The 17,040-nt window shown below is 41.6% G+C and overlaps 1 protein-coding gene across 5 annotated transcripts; it reads right to left on the bottom strand.

Annotated features, from left to right (window-relative positions):
- Positions 1-794: 794 nt before the first annotated feature.
- On the bottom strand, positions 795-16,391 carry IFNAR2 (interferon alpha and beta receptor subunit 2). 5 transcript variants are annotated; one of them, XM_064470877.1, is made up of 10 exons: positions 16,221-16,332; positions 14,963-15,195; positions 13,005-13,101; positions 9,707-9,748; positions 9,269-9,398; positions 8,294-8,457; positions 5,359-5,531; positions 3,712-3,874; positions 3,149-3,267; positions 795-2,212 (listed from the first exon to the last, which is right to left on the bottom strand). In XM_064470877.1, exons 3-10 carry the CDS (start codon positions 13,033-13,035, stop codon positions 1,523-1,525), a joined length of 1,512 nt encoding a protein of 503 aa, XP_064326947.1. In that variant the 5' UTR covers positions 13,036-13,101; positions 14,963-15,195; positions 16,221-16,332; the 3' UTR covers positions 795-1,522. The 5 variants fall into 5 exon arrangements, with proteins under 5 accessions (XP_064326947.1, XP_064326961.1, XP_064326939.1 ...); XM_064470891.1 differs by lacking the exon at positions 14,963-15,195 and adding an exon at positions 14,763-14,916 and having other exon boundaries at positions 16,221-16,329; XM_064470869.1 differs by having other exon boundaries at positions 14,963-15,200; positions 16,221-16,323.
- Positions 16,392-17,040: the final 649 nt, after the last annotated feature.

The raw sequence follows: 17,040 nt of genomic DNA, 5'->3' as shown, positions 1-17,040 counted from the left end.
GCTCGCCGGGGCCGCGTTCCCCTTTCCCGTAAAGAGGGCGCCCAGCACCGCAACCTTCCCCGCGGGCTGGGAAAGCTGCTCCGCGGCGCGGAGGTTTACCGTGCCTTGGAGACGCCGGGCAGACTGCCTGGCAGGAGATGGGAGGTCGGCAGAAAGTGGATCGATAAACAAATAATGTGTAACACGCTCTTTCTCAAGCTATTCCTGTTGCCAGCCGAAAACACCAGTTTCTTTGTGGGGGTTTAATACATTTGTTTCTGGCCCATTTATCACCTCCTGTTATCAAAGGAGGCCACGAGGCAGGTCTGGGCTTCCCTGGGCTGGGCGCAGCCCCACAGCCGTCGGTTATGCGTGCGCGGCTCCCCTGGCCCCTACCGCCCCAGCTGCACCCCACAAACAGCCGAGCGTTACAGGGGCACCGCGGCGGGAAGCTTCAGCCACTAATTCTAGGGCTGCGTAACTCTGCAAATAGTTAACCTGTCAAGGTCCAAGCTGTCAGGTACGTACGTACACCTACTTCCTTCGTAACAGCAGCGCAGCAGCGGAATATATTCCGGCGCCTTAGAAATTACTCCGCTATCCTGACCAAAAGAATGACTGCCAGGCGTGGGGGCCGAAAACTGCTCGTGGGCAGAAAAGTAGTACCTAAGCAGATCAAGACAAGGTGAAAAAAAGCTGTTGTTTTCAGCTATGTGACACCTGAAAGCCACCCCATAAGGAATAGATTCAGAGCAGGCTAACTCATGTAGCTTTTCAAAGGCACATAGGAGCCGCAGTAAAAATTCAGACAGTCGTATGAAAAATTTTCCTTTTTATGAAGAACGTTAAATTGTACACTGCAGTAACTTTTAGATGTCATAAAGACTTTTTAAAAAGCGTAGTATTCAATAATTGCACAAAATTGTATTAAAAATACAAAAAGGTGCATTTAATGCCTTGATTGGCTGTAAAGAGAACTCTTTTGTAAGCAGAGCATTCTTTATCTCTGCCCCCATTACTTTACTGGAACAGCTTTCTCTGCAGAAACGTAGAAGTTAGTTCACTGACTTGAATACAGCAATCCAACCAGCAAAACGGGTTCCAGAGTAATCCATCAGCAGAGCTAAAGAATAATAGCAGAGTCCTTTTAAATTCAAAAAGTAGTCTGGTTGAGAGACTAGCCACTCACAGCTCACAGTACTACAAACTAACTTCTCACTTGAGTTATAGAAAAGATTTACTCTGAAACAGCTAAAAGGTGTAATTCACTGTCAAACTGCAAAATGAAATAACTACTCTTTCTGCTGCATCTGAACAGTCATTTTTGTTTCTCTGTGGATAACCCAACCTGAACAACCTGGAGCAACCTGGAGAGATGACAGAAATATTTGTAAAAATGAGAGTTGCATGTTTTCAGTGTTCCAAGGCATATACTCACAGAATGCTAAAAAAATAAAAAGACAAGATCTGTAATGCTGAGTCCAGAAATAAAGTTGGCCAATATAAATTCCTATGTTACAAAATAATAGTGGTTCTCATTTATTCATCTTCTTATGTATTCAGTTTTTTGGTCCACATCTGAATCTGATGAGTCACTTTCTGCAGATGAACGAGAGGAATTTTCCCATTCATGAGAGCCATTACGACACTGTGGCTTCTGCACACTTTCTGTGTCATCCAGGAGTTTTGATTCAAAAGCACGGGTACATTGCCACTCAACTGCATCTTCCTGGGAAGAAAGAAGAGCTGCAGAACTATCCATGTTCTCCTCGGTGGCTCCCAACAGCACAGTTTTTAAGTTAATGGTAAAGCAAACACTGTTCCTTTGCCTAGCAGAATAGCTACAATTTACCTCAGACAAAGGATTAAGTAACTCGCTACTTGCGTCTTTGTCATCTTTAAAGACCATCTCCTGCTCTTCAAAACCTTCTGGGTCAGTGTCTGGATTTTCACTTGCCTGGCTGCTGCTGTCGTCACATGTACTATTTGTAGAGTACTGGACAAATACATCTGGAGTGCCAGAGGACTGTGGTGCTCTACTTATCATATCACGCCTTGTATAGTCATGATTACCTATGGCATCACTGTCACTGTCATCGCTGTCATCTTCATCACTGACACCACCACTGGATTCATTTGCCTTTTTTTTAACCTCTTTGTAAACGATCTCTACAGGGGCTGTTTCTTCAGGTGCCAATGTCCATTGTGAATAGGCTAGTGTCCTGATAAATACCTAAAGTTGCAAAGTGAATAAAAAAAAAAATCAGCCAAATTTGCACACATGCAGAGAAAAATATGAAAAAAATACCCCCTATCACGATGTTGTCAAACAAATGGTTCCTTCTGTGCCACATTTTTGGCTTTTTCTCCAGATCTGAGGGCATCTGGGATTGTTCCCTCTTCTCCACTCCTGTAAATATGACAGCCTTGACTACAAATCAACACACACACCAATGCACAGCATCAGAGAAATTACACTAGTGCCAAGCAGTGTCAGGTATGAAGTGTTTTAATTCTAATTTTTGATATATCTTTCTAAGACTAAATGCCCATTTTAGAAATACATCTCGAAGTGAGTCTTGCAACTGACCAATTTTAATGTCCTTTAGAAACGTACCGTTTGAAGCAATTCACTATGTAACATCCTAAGCCCTGTTTTCTGTTTTACTCTGCACTTCTGAGGATTATTGAATAGTCAAAGCATTAGGAGGAAAATGTTGACAATAAAAATAATTAACCTTAGACACCACTTGGCAAAGTCATGTCCAGCAATCTTAGGGATATGAAAGTAATGCCATAGCAAAGGACAGAAACATGAGGAAAAAAAGTCTTAGAAAAAGGTGATACCAATTTGCTCTGGATACATTTGTAGAAAAATGGACACAGTACTCCAGGTGCAGCCTGACAAGCGCTGAGTAGGGTGGGATGATCACATCTCTATCTCTGTTAGTAACTTGCCACAGAAGTAGCAAGAAATGGTTTTGAAATAGCCTGAATATTTGTTCCACAGAACAGACAAGATTTAGCGGCTACCTTTTACATAAGTAAACTGCAAATGAAAACATTATATGTACTTAAATAACTTGTACCTAATGCACAGGATTAGAAATTTCAGGTGGTAAACTTCCTCCTCCCAACCAAGAAGGTTAAATATGAGAATTATACATACCAACATATGTGGAAGTGATTTATTTTGAAGAATATAACCTCCTGTATGCATACACTTCACAGCACCAGCTAATATCAGTGAAAAACATATAGCACCTGCAATTGCAACTATATGATAATCTGCAAGTGAAATACAAACAGACAGACATACATGAATGAAGATTCCAATGACCACGTTTCATACTTCACATTCAGAACAGCTATTTAGAATCACAGAATAATTTTGGTTAGAAGGGACCTCTGGAGGTCATCTGGTCCAAAGTCAAAACAAGACCAAATCTCAAATTAGACTCAGGAATTAGGAAAGAAATTACACCATCTTTGATAACTATTTATGCAGTTAGTGGAGATTTGTATGGCACACAGGATTAACAACAGATTTGTTGCCTCAAAGTGGATGGGTTTTTATATTTCACTTATAAATCCCCACAATATTTATAACTTTGAAGGTACTTTATCTCTTATTATTTTTGGGATTAATTGACTTGTAAATCTTCCTATGTAAAAAGGAAACACTTGCACACAATTAAGTCAGACAATCCGTTCCTGCACCGCAGCAGTTACCTTGTTGAGCTACAGAGTCTGCAGTTACACATTTCCAGGCTGATGGGATGGAATGGCTGCTTTGACGTGCAGTGACCGTAACAGACACACAGTAATTTCTATTTGGATACAATTCTTCAATGACAGTATTAAAAATTTCTTCTTTGATTCTTCTACTTAGCCTCTGCCATGAAAGACAATGCTTTAAAGTTAGCCGTTTACCTAAAAAGAGATCCCTAGCCACTGACAAAATAGCATGGCTATTTCAGAGAAATGCAGTAGCACGTGAAACTGCAAAAACTGAGTAACTCAGTGGTTTACCTAGACAACTGCTTCATCTCTAGCTCTAGCTGATGTCAAGATGCCTACCTTAGGCCTGTTTGTGAAATATCGTATTGTCAAAGATAAACTGCCTTCTGTCTCCAACTGTTGGTCGTTATACGTCCCCTTGAAGTAGCCTTACATAGATTCTACAGATTTGAAACTGCAAGCGATATTCTGATTCAGCAATCAGAGGAAGAACATCCATGGCAGGCAAGTTGTGGTCCTTCTTCTGTGACTTGTGGCAGAATGTATTAGATTAAATTCTCAACAAATACCTCTCTGTCCTGCTGTTCAAAACTTCCAGTATAGGCAGTCGTCCATGCTCTAGTTAGGCAACTTATTCTAGTGCTTTGCCAGCCCAGGTATTAATGTCTCTCTTGATGTTTAACCTAAAGTCTGCACAACTGCTCATTTCACTTCACTGTTCTTGGTCACAGTCACAGTGTGGTTTATTTCTTCCTTTTCTGTAGTAAATGTTTACATACCCAGAGACTCCGGCCTCTAACTGTGCTTTGCTTGCTTACACTAAGCAGTCCCTTATTATTCCATCATTTCCTCACAGGTCATGTGTCAGGGTCCCACACAGTCCCCACTGTTCCTTTTTGGATCCCGCTCAACTGGTCCGTGCCTTTTCTGAACCCCAGACTGGTATGGGGTAGGTAGGCTTTAGAAGCACTGGGTACATAAAAATGTATTTTTTTTAATCTCTCAGCAACACGTGAGTCATGTCTAGCTTGTAATATTATAGAATGCTTTCATCTCTTCCAGCAAAACTGCTGCCTCTACTTACTACAGAGACGATTATTCTTAAGTGTTATGCCTTGCCCTTGTCCTTATTGAATTATCTCCTATTATTTTAAGATTATTTCTCCATTTTGTGAGGATCATTTTAAGTTGCAAGCATGCCTACCTACCTCTCTATTTCAGCACCCACACAAAAAAACCACCAGACCCAGAACAGGTTGTTTCAGAAACCAAGCAGATAGTTTTTTCCAGTTTGACAGAAAACGAAACTGTTTTCTGAACATAGTTTCCTATCAGGTGTGTATACATGTGCTAGCAGTTTCTGCTAAACTGTCTTTCCCTTGTCTTCCCAGAGAATAATCACTTAAGCCAGTGCCCTATGCTTTATTTCAAGTAAGGATACAAGACAACTAGCATTCCTCTTCTAGGCCTGCCTCTCTGCAGTAAAAGGAAGCTAAGATCACGTTGGCCATCCTCTTTGTTTTCTTCTAAGTATCTTTTATTCACACATTTGCTTCTGTGAATCTGCTAACCATCAGAGCCATTTTATGCTTTCTGTATTTCTCCCCTAAAGCACAAATAAAACAACAAGTTCTTTACCTTATGCTCTCCATCAAGTGTTTTCAGTGTTATACCATAATGAAGCTCCTGATATATATCAAGTAAAGATAGTAACTTTTCATTGTTTCTGACGTGAGAGGTTGGCAGCTTTATGGTGACATTTATGCAGTTTACACAGGAACTGACATTCACTTCTGGTGGTCCCAAGGATGCTATTGAAAGAAAGAAAGAAAGAGAAAAAAATGATGGAAAAAATATACACTATGCATTCAGTACCAGTTCTATTTCGGTGATGGATATATAGCTGACTAATCAAATTCCAGAGTATGTCACTGTTGTAAATCCACAAGGCTTTGCAACATTTAAGTTCCACAGTCAAACAATCTTTTCCCACATGACTAGATTTTAAAAACAGAAAGCAGTGGAGGGGCAGCAAGAAGAAGAAAGGTGGCAGAGGTTTTGCTTCAGATCCACAGAGATGTGAGCTTTTTATCTACATGAGAGGAAAGCTGAGGTTGATGTGTAGGAAAAGCTGATTACTTTCTTGCTCATCATCATCTTCTAGTCACTCTCTGGAAGGAATCTTTGTAGAAATTCAGCAGTGTGTAGACCTGCACACATTCATACTGGTTGCAAGGAAGGCTATAGGTCTAAACTTGACAGCTGAGCTCCAAAGACTAAAAACTCTACTGACAATAGGACAAAGGACCTAGCGAAAACAGTTACACCTCTGTGAGACTTCCACTGAGTTCAAGGTAATCTCTCAAGTTCAGGTCCTCAGAACATGTATGTGCTTGAAGAGCCATGCACACCAATTGTCTCATCTCTCCAAAACTACACATCCATCAAGATCAGAGGAACTTCTGTAGTGAATCAAGCCTAAAATCTTCTTTTCTCCAGCACAGGAAAGAAGTAGGAATGTTGGAAAACGGTGTGAGGACAAACTATCTCCATAATCCCCCGCTTCTGTGTAGTGAATTGTGGAGGAAAAGCACACAAAAATTTAAAGTTTGCATTTCACTTTTTTTTTTCCCCAGAAACATGGACATTTTGTTCAAGGTGGAGACTGGTTTGTCAACTTCTGCAAAATTAAAAAAAAAACCAATATACCTTTGCTAAGTACTTCTGTTCCTGAAATAGGGTTGAAGGCAAAAAAAAAAGTTTAATACTTAGAACAAATGTGCACTTTCATCTACCCTCAAACAGGAAAGCATGTCCTAGCCAAATGGTTGCACACTTAAAACAAAAGATTAGAAAGGAGTAAGTTACAAATAAACATTGGCTTAAATCTGGTTACAGCCAAACGTGGTTATTCTCCTGGCTCTTTGTTATGAAGCTTTTCTGCCTTTGCTCAATCTGTCTGTCACAAGCGTGAGATTCCACCATAGGTATTAGAAGGTACATATCAACTACACCCAGTAAGGAAATATCTCAGAATATTGATTCTTTCCTATTTAGGCACTGTAAACCAAAAAAGGACTACAGGGTTCATCTAAGTCCTGTGCCCTGGAAAACATGACTTAACTGCTTCTGGGTTGAACTAGAGAACTACTAGCACACTGCTTTTAACTGCTTAAGCAAGTCCAGTGGAGAGCGACCAAGATGATCAGTGGGCTGGAGCATCTCTGTTATGAGGAAAGGCTGAGAGACTTGGGTTCGTTCAGCCTGGAGAAGAGAAGACTGAGGGGGGATTTCATTAATACCTATAAATACCTAAAGGGTGGGTGTCAGGACAATGGGACTAGGCTCTTTTCAATAGTGCCCAATGACAGGCCAAGGAGCAATGGGCACAAGTTCCACCTCAATATGAGGAAAAAAACTTCTTTCCTGTGAGGGTGGCAGGTCTCCTTCCCTGGAGACATTAAAAACCCGCCTGGATGCGTTCCTGTGCCCCCTGCTCTCAGCATCCCTGCTCAAGCAGGGCGGTTGGGCAAGATGATCTCCAGAGGTCCCTTCCAACCCCTGCCATTCTGCGATTCTCTGTGAAAGCATCCAATTTCAATTTACAAGTTGCCAGTGATGGCCAGTCAGTCAGAGCACCTGACCGTTCCAGTGGTCAATTCAAAATATGCCTCTTGTTCCTAGATAAAAGTTATCTAGCTTCAGCTTCCAGTCAGGGCATGCTGTTATGCTTTGTTTACAAGACTGAAGAAGCATGACACCATACTAACTAGTGGTCAATGCACCTTCTGATCCTTCTCTTTATTAAACTAACTGCTGAAAGACTGAAGGCCTCCACCTCAGAGGGATGTTCTCAAATCCTTCAGCTATCCTTGTGGCTATTTCTCCCCACGCCCTCCACTTTTTCATCATTTCTGAGCCTGTAAGTGGACACAGCAGCAGCTACCTCTGTGCTGAATTCAAAGATAACATGACCTGTTTCTCCTCCATAGTCCTCCAATTGTTCTTCAATCTCTGTCTCTGTTACTTCAAAACTGAATACTAAGCAAACTAAGGGTGAAACCACATTAGCATGTCACAGGAGATGAACACCTTCTTTCACCAAGGAAAGGGAAAGAGCAGGTTGATGAACAAACAAGTAAATCTCTTCCCCTACACTTAGTGCAGACATGGTATTTCTTTAACTCTTATCATTGACTACTTGAAGACATAAAAACAATGTTTTTTTTTTTAAGTTATGCATCTTATGCACTTAGAGATTTTTACTTTGTGCTTGTCAATGCTTGACATTATGCTATTTCCTCTATATTTATATATATTTATTTCAAAATTAAAGCCATGTCCACTTATCAGAACTACTGTAGCCGCTAACTTTAGAAAGCTGTCTGTATATTCTATGTCTTGTAACTAATATGTCATAGATTATATACAAATTCATATTCTCTTAGATAAAGGAATAAGCTACCAACCAAGTTATTTTGGAGTGTCTTACTGTAAAGCTTGTAAAAATGATATTGCACATCAGCTATGAATAAAAACTACTAAAATGAGCAAATGCAGGCAGAGAACTTACTGTCAGTGTATGGCTGAAAACGAAGTACAGAAGAATTGAATTCTTCGGTTCCTATGAGGCTCTGAACAAATACAGAATACTCGATTGACAAATCTTTAAAATCATCTGTCAGATTACAAGAAAGTTGTGTAATAGCTGAACATTGTTCAGCAGTCTTCCAGTTCCTGTAAATCAAAGCAAGTTAAAAAAAGATCAAACTAATCTCTCGGAATTCTCTGATACATGAAAGCACCGGCTGGGGGGAGGAAAAGAAAAGCATTTCTGAGTGGCAAAACAGACAAACAAGCCAGAGAACCCCAGCCTTAGTACTTTTGTAACCAGAGCAATGGAATTAACCAACCGTGGATGTTCCTATACCCCTTATACAGCCCTATCCAACGGGACATTAAGTCTGGAGACATGGAGTATACCAGTCAGTGTATTCTTTGATCTGTGTTTTAGTCTCTAGGTTATCATTAATGTGAACAGAACAATAGACAATGTGCTTCTGTCAGAAGAGGATGACAAAATGTGGTTTTGTGTAGTGGTCTGAGAAAACTGGCCAGGACTGCCAAGATTAAGAGCCAAGTAGGTAGAAGGTAATTCTGGCAGGGGGAGGTCGCGACCACCAACTCACAGACCACCTGACCAAGTAACACCACCTACCCAAAAGAGAACAATGGGAAAGGACAACTGAGTCTGCGCAATAATTTACACATGAAGTGAGCAAGTTTGTGCCAATCACCAAAGAGAATAATATTGTATATGTACAGATAAAATGAATATATATATTTTTGGTCTATGTAAATCACATGTGAAAGGTGTGTAAGGTATGCATGTTAGGAGGAGCAATTCCCCGTGCATCTGGCACCATGGATAAAGAATGCCTGCCTTTTAACACTACATCAGTATTACGAGGCTTATTCCTGGTTTCGGTAACAGTTTGAGTCAATAAACATTAAAAGTAAAATCTGTGTCTTATAAAATAAGACTTGCCTGCGGTCAGTGTATAGCACACGATAGTATGTTGGCCCAGTTGGATCACTTTTTGCCTGCCAGGACAAAATGTGCTGAAAATTGTGAGATTTCATTTGTAGGTTGTGAGCTGGCCCTCCCAGAAACCTTTCTAGAAAGGGGAAAAAAAAAACGAACAAAAACAACCCACCAACATGAATAACAAACAAATGTGAGATTGCAACAATTCTAATCAATAAACCCAGTTACAGCAGCCCAATATTTGCCAGAAATAAAGCAACCATATAACAGAGTTCAGCACAATAAAAACAACAATGCAAAGGACTGTCCTCTTGTATTATATTTCTGTTAAGTTCTTGCTTCAAAAAACACAAAGTTTTAAAATTATGCTTGGTGACAACATGCAAGTTTTTTCACCTGTGCTAGGAAAAGCATTTGAAAGACAATAAACACTCTTACCAGGCAAGCTGCAAGAAGCTGTAGACAGAATGCTGATGTACACTGGAAAACGAAACGATGTATTAATGCATTTGTATGACTAAAATATCTGATTATTAGCTTACTATTGGCAATATTAATTTTCAACAATTAAAGGCAATACTCAGTATTCCCTCAGTGGAACCGTTTCTTTCCCATCATCTTCCTACTACTTCTCTCTACCCCTCCTTCCTTCCCCAGAGTACGGGATGTCCCCTTCCAACCTCTGTTGTTAATTTGAGGCTCCTAGGAGCTAGTTCTTTGATAACTGCACCGTGGTTCAGGCTTATGCTGATCCCTGCCAGATAAGGTTCAAGACTCAGTGTAAATATATGTACTTGAGATGTCGTAAAGGATTCTGACTATATTTCAGGTAGCTCTCTCTGTTAAACACCACTTTAAGTTACGACAAGAATCTTAAAACTGATCTGGGAAAAAATACTATTACAGCTTGAAAAGCATTATTGAATCATCTTCACAGATGTCCTTCTTTGCTAAATGTGGGGAGTCCTCGAGGCTGTACAACAACTTCAGTACATTACTCACTGTCTTCACTCAGCTAACTCCTGTAACTGCCTATTTCAGGCTCTATTTTGTAACACACGCTATTTTGTGTCCTGCTTCTGTAACATTTCCCTGCGGGTGGTTAACTCTACAGCATTCTATTCTCTGCCTGCAAAAGAAAAAAAACCAAAACAAACCATCAACAGATGCTGCAACGCTTCCCCTGTCAGAGGGAACGTTGAAGGCCACGTTCAGCCTTTTAGTCAGGCCTACTGTCCGAGTAATCTTGCGAACCCAGCCTTCTTGCACATCCTGACATTCCAGAGGTCCCCACATCTTCTTGTATAGCCTCCATAAGAGACTGTTCATCCAGATTCATATTGTATCCAGAATTCTTTTCCTTGACCAACCCAGTCTTGCATCATTCATATCTTTTCAGCACAGTGTTTCAAGACACTCTTGAAATTATTCTTCTGACCCTTCCAATTTTTTTCTCAAGATCCTTCAGCTCCCTTCTGCTTTCTGAGTGCAAATAATATAAACTTCCTCTCTTCATTTTAAAAGCATTTGGTGGCCTATCCTCCTGCTGATGACACGCTGACTCCCACACTCAGTTGGCCAAAGTAGTTATTAGTTTAAGTTCAAACATGCATGCTTTTTCTCATGCCTTAAGACAAACTCCATTGAAATAATCTGCAAATTCACTTCATTATTTTCTCTAAAACTGTTCTCCATGAACTCTCTTTTGTCTTGACACCTAAACCCTCTACCCCAAAATATTACAATACCCAAAACACCACTGGCCTGCTACCTTTGTTAACTGTGCTGATGAATACTGCCTTAACATGTTCCTTTATTTTCCTCATCTCTCTTTGAATGGTAACTTCTGCAGCATGAGGAATGTCTTTGACTTTATATGTGCACAGCAACTAACATAGCAGCACTCCGGTCCACCACTGAGGTTCTCAGGTGCTACACTATGACAAATAATGTAACAGAACTACTTGGCGGGTCAACAAGATGTGCCACAGTAAGAATGACCGTGAAAAGAGAAAAGAAATCTGGGATATACCTCACAAAAAATTAAAACCATCTTTATGGAGATGTATAAATAATGCATAGGACAGAACTATCACAGAATGCTTGAGGCTGGAAGGGACTTCCAGAGGTCACCTGGTCCAACCCCCAGCTATGTGAAACATGGTACCAGAGTACATATTCCTGGCAAAGTAGCGAGGATTCAGAACAATAGCAGCTCAGTGGGAACTATCCTGTCCCAGATACGCTGGGAGAATTTCCTAATGGATTAATCCAATTATGATCCTTGTCTACTTTTGAAGAGAGTACTGGAAAAGGAAGGGAAAAATCTCCTACTCAATTAAAGAGATACATGCACAGAATCTTTATGGCTGCAGAGAAGTGCCTTAAAAATTGCCCTTTTATTAGCAGTGGGCACACAGAGAAGCACACAAATACACTTGGGCATCTAAATTTGTTGAAATCATTTGGGATGGATATTTAGCCAAGTATTTTTTACAAATATGGCTCTTTGGACATCTGTCTCATAAATATTGAGCTATGCTCCCAGCATCCCTTCTGAAATTAGACACAAAGAGGTTAAGCAACTCACTCGAGTTGCACATGCAGCAAATTTGTATTTCCACAAAACAGAAAACTCCTCTCTCAAGCTACATTTTGCCATCCAAACCACAGACATCCTCTCTCTTATATGCCTTCCTTTTCTACTTGTTCTTCTACATTATTAGTAAATAATGAACTTCCCCTTAGAGAAGAGAAACTAAATGTAGAACAACTGATTTCTTGCCATAGAGTAACAAATCACCTATCTGGAAAAAACATCCAGTGGGTATGAATAACAACAATACTTTAACAGTTCTTACTCTTTACCTGAGCACAACCTCAGATTTGTAACTACTTGTGGCAGTTTTCCAACAGGCACACCCCCTTTAGCACAATAAGGCTAGTCCCATTATAGAAACGTAGTGCCAGTGCACAGATCCTAGTAATGATACACTTCCTTGGAGCAAGCCCTTCGGATTAAGAGATGCAAACAGTCTTTTGCCATTCTCTTGTATGCCAGCCACTTCACATGTGTCAGCTGTCTTGCTGATATATTTCCTGTTGACATAACTATTTTTCTGTTCTGTCCATATTTGTGACGTTTAAATGCCTCCCCTCTCTCAAAATCGAATTCCATTCATCTAGAGTTTGAACAGCCTTAGAACTTTGTTTCAACAAACATGTTTAGCAAATATAGTTGGAGAATTGCAAAATTTTGTAGGTTACATTCTTACATAAGAGACACAGGCAAGAGAAAAAAATCTTACACCAAATAACTGGGAAAATTAAGACCACAGAAATAAAGATGTCTGTAAACTGAACAGGGAACCTTCTTTACCATGTTATCCTTTTTACAGCATTAAATGATCCTATCAAAACAGCTTCTCACTACAACTACAGCTCAGCCAAACTATGTTTATTGTGCCCATCAATCCAGAAACTAAGGAGTCATTAAAAAAATTAGAATAAGAAATGAAAAATGACACATCCAACTAAGAGTTTGCTGGACATTTAGAGAGGCAGAATGCAGTATGCTGTTTCAAAGCATTTCTTTCTTTTGGGAAGATTCTGTGAATTATTCTGGGGAGAGCTCTATAATAAGATGATGGTATCTTACTTCAGTAACTCAGGAGGACTGTTAGTGAAAAATTAGCACTCCTACTCCTCTTACAATATAAAGGTACAGGCAGCTTACCAAGTTGATAAAAATGCATTGGTCCATCCATCAGTGTTTCCACAATGATTAAGAAATATAACCTACTGATCGTAAAATAAACATTTTGCTTCTGTACCTGCAAATACATTAAAAACAATCACATTCAGCAAATCATCTCAGTAAATTGCCTGCAAGTAAAACAAAATCTATGGACAAAGTTATTTTAACCTCTTCAGTGTTTGGGGGGAGGCAGTGGTATAGAAACAGTTATTGCTGGGAGGGGGGGTGGGGCAAGGATCCTCAGATTAGACAGGCAATTTCATGACAACAGCACTTTCCTTTTTTCACATGGGAAGTGCTCTTACCATTTCGAATAAGTACAGCATTGTTTTGATTATTTGTATTGATTTTGCATGAAGGTAGCCACTCACTCCAACTTATTAAATGCAATGAAAAAAAAACCACATTGCTTGGAAATCATCACTATTGTAAAAAATGTTTCCAGAATGATGGTAGACCAAGAAGAAAGTTAGGAAAAAAACCCCAATTATATAATTATTAGTTATAAGGAAGTTATTAAGTTTGTGACAGTTTTTTAATACATGATTTATTAAAATATTCCCTCTCCTTGATGTTATTTTACTCTATTTATTATCCTCATAACATCAATATTCGCAGGATCAGGTTTTGAATTAAGGTAAAGTACTAAGGCCAATCGTGAATCTATAGACAGCTGGGCAAGGGCATAATTATTTCCAAAGAATCTTCTCTTCACGTTTAATACAAATAAATTGTTTTTTAATTTAAAATTATTTTAAAATACAACTTAAATTATGTTCTCTGCAAAACAAACAGCTTAAAATTTAAAATCATGACGTAGCATACTAGGGTCAAACTTAACACAGTACGTTAAAATCTGATGAACTAAAAAAACCCTCGTCTGAGATGTCAATCTTCTGCTCTGAGTTTTAGTGTGGCTATAGGAAGTCACCGGATAAATGCTGAGAATCTCCATCTGTACAACTGATATTCATAATTCCACAGACAAGAAGAATATTCTTTTCATCTCAGTTTGGTCATTTTATTAATTCATCCAAGCATGAGGAATATTTAGGAGACACAAAATACCAGTCTTTCTCTTTTCAATCAAAATTAAAAATGATGGATGATAAGATTTAGTAGTTAAAAAGATCTTTACATTTATCACTGATATCAGCAAACCTGAAAGCGATTAAGTCACACATATCTATCAAGTAATTTAGTTTTGGCACTAGTGAATGTGACAAGATAAAATAATTTGACTTTCTTGTGCAGATCAAGCTTACAGATTACACAAGTAGAAAAAAAGAAAACTTTGTACTTCAACAAGGTTACCAGCTTTGTTCAAAAGTCACACAGAAACCTAATGCCAAACCACGTTCCCTTCACAGTAACTTTAAAGAACAGTTACACCTGCAGGATCTAATTTTTCAGGCTGCTCAAAATTTTCTCTTAAGGGGACAACATTACAGATCCTGAATTTACTTAGCAAAATATTTTCTTTAGGTCTTAATCATTGCAATTAATTACAAGACATGTTCAAAGCACTCCATATGTAGTATTATGCAATAGATGTATTTGTGTGCCTTTGATCCTTGCTGTACATGCTGTCACGAATTACAACTTTCTCACTCTTGGAATCTGAAGTGATTCGTGAGCGGCTCTGTATGCTGAACACCACATGTATTCACACGATGCACATTCAAAGCCACGTTACGGGTTTAGCACCTTAGAATAGGTAAATAAAATGTGACAAACCAGGTTTATCTCTGAGTTTGCACAGTTATCTAATTCTGGATGTCTTCTGCAGATCAATGCCAGTGAAATTGCGGGGGAAATTCCAGAGGAAAACCATTTCTGTCAGAACTCTGTTTAGCTTTTGTTACTCTTCCTCTCAGAGGTGCAGCAATTCCTGGAGAGAAGCCAAGGAAATACTAGTGAGCCCAGCCCCAACTCACCTCAGCCTGGGCTCACAGTAACTCCGCTAGGAGCTGCCTGAAGTCTGCAGGGCTTTCAAAACTCTGCTTTGCACTTCCACATCACCTTCAGCGGCAGCTCATTTTTAACTGGAGTTCGGGCTGGGTTATTTTCATTTTGCTTCCAATCAGAAGAAAAATCAGGCTTTGAAGTTTTGAAAGTCACTAGCTTGTATTTCAGAAAAGCTCCATATCAGCAGAGCAGAAAACACACCCTATTCTTTGAAACAAGCAGATGGTATATTTATAGAAATCTACTTATCAAAATATCGAGAGAGAGAGAGAGAGAGAGAGAGAAACACCACAAGAGATGTTTTAGGCAGAGAAGTCAGCAGAGGAATGTTCTAAACCCACCGAAAGGCAATACAAGGTATGGATCAACTTCACTACTGAGACCATGTGAACCAGGGGATCGCTCTGTGGGTTGCAATGTTACGCCCACGCTCTAGTCCTGGCTTGGCTCGGGGACTTTGGGTAAATCGCTTCTAAGGATATCGAAGTCATTTAACCGTAATAACGCAAGCCCACCACGCAGAAGCCCACTTCCCACACTGCCAGCGGTGCTCCTGGTGAGCCGGACGTGACCCTGGAGGAACCAGCGTGGGACATGCAGCATTAAACTGTACCAAGAGACTCCTCGGCCGCCCTGTGGTGCTCCAGCGCGGCGTGGGGACAACGGCACAGCACTTGCGACAACAAGCTCTGTCAGAGTCTACCGTTGTGTATTTTTCCTTACAATTTCTTGGCCGTGAGCTACATGATTGATAACCTGCATCAAAACCGGCTACAACGCACCCCTCAGACTATCGCTGGGGTCAGTTTCGCATTCGGCGACACCGCCAGAGAAACAACCCCAACCACCCCGCTGGCTTTATGTGCGGTTCCGCTGGTATTATACCAAAACGCGCTGCGGGGACTGGGATTTCGGCCAACAGCGGCCTCCGCAAGGGGCAAAGCAGAAACCACAGACCTTTCCAGGAAAGCCCGGCCGCCGTTCCCAGCTCGGGAAGCCCGGCCCGGCGCCCGCAGAGGCCTCCCCTCCCCGAGGGAGACGGGCAAGCCCACCGGGGCGGCGAGGGGCCGCCCCAGCCCTCGCTCCAGCTGCTGCAAAGGAATGGCTCTAACGCCCTTACCACAGGCCCGCCGCACCCACCCTCGCCCCGCAGGCGGCGACCCACGAAGAGAAACTGGCGTCTCGGGGGGGAGGCGACACCACACGCCGCCGCCTTCCCAGCCGTACCTCGCAGTAGGCGGCATCCCTGCGGGCTAGGCTCCGCTCCGCGCCGGCTCCCCATGGCTTCCCTGTGAGGCCGAGAGAGAGTAAGACAGAGCCTGCGCCTAACACGAAATGGCGGAAGCGGCGCTGCGGAGCGCGGCTGGGCTGGGCCCGGCCCATACCGCCCCGCCGCGCCGGCCGGCCCGCCCGCCTGAGGCGGCAGGACGGTGCAGGGGGGCGGGCGGTGCCCCTCAGCGCCGCTGGGGCCCAGCGGCGGGGCGTCGCTTCAGCAGCCGCGGCGTCAGCACCTCGCCGCTGGCCGGCGGCTCGCCTGGCGAACGACAGTCTCCTTCCCCACGCTCGCGGAAAGCGGTTTTTTTTTTGTTTTGTTTTGGGTTTTTTTCGTTTTGTTTTGTTTTGTTTTGTTTTGGAGCTTGCTGATCCCCGTTCTCTTTTGGGGTCTCCTTGTCCTTAGCGGTGAGGGAGCATGGTGATGCTCCTAAGCGTTTTGTAAATATTTGCCCTAACGGGCACTCAAATGGAGGGTGTCCTCTGTCCAAGTATTTGCTGACAGTGGAAAGAGCAGTAATGTTGTATTAAATATAGCCTGTATGACATCACGTTGAGGGATCTTCATGAGAAGATCTTGGTTCCTACCTGGGGGGAGCGAGGGGTAACAAACCACGCCTGGTTAGTGGCCCTGTCCCGCAGCACCTGCGGCCTTGCTCGCTGCACCTTGTCTGTCGGCATCTGTTTCCTCACGGATGGAGACGCGTGTAATTGTTTGGCAGCTGGACGTGAGGTTGTGCTGCATCTGCTTAATCGACACAAGGCAAAGCAAACC

The sequence above is a fragment of the Phalacrocorax carbo genome, chromosome 1 (assembly GCF_963921805.1).
Source record: "Phalacrocorax carbo chromosome 1, bPhaCar2.1, whole genome shotgun sequence".
NCBI lineage: Eukaryota > Metazoa > Chordata > Aves > Suliformes > Phalacrocoracidae > Phalacrocorax > Phalacrocorax carbo.
Note: the sequence above shows the minus strand (reverse complement) of the source record. Positions and strands in the feature narration are given on the sequence as shown.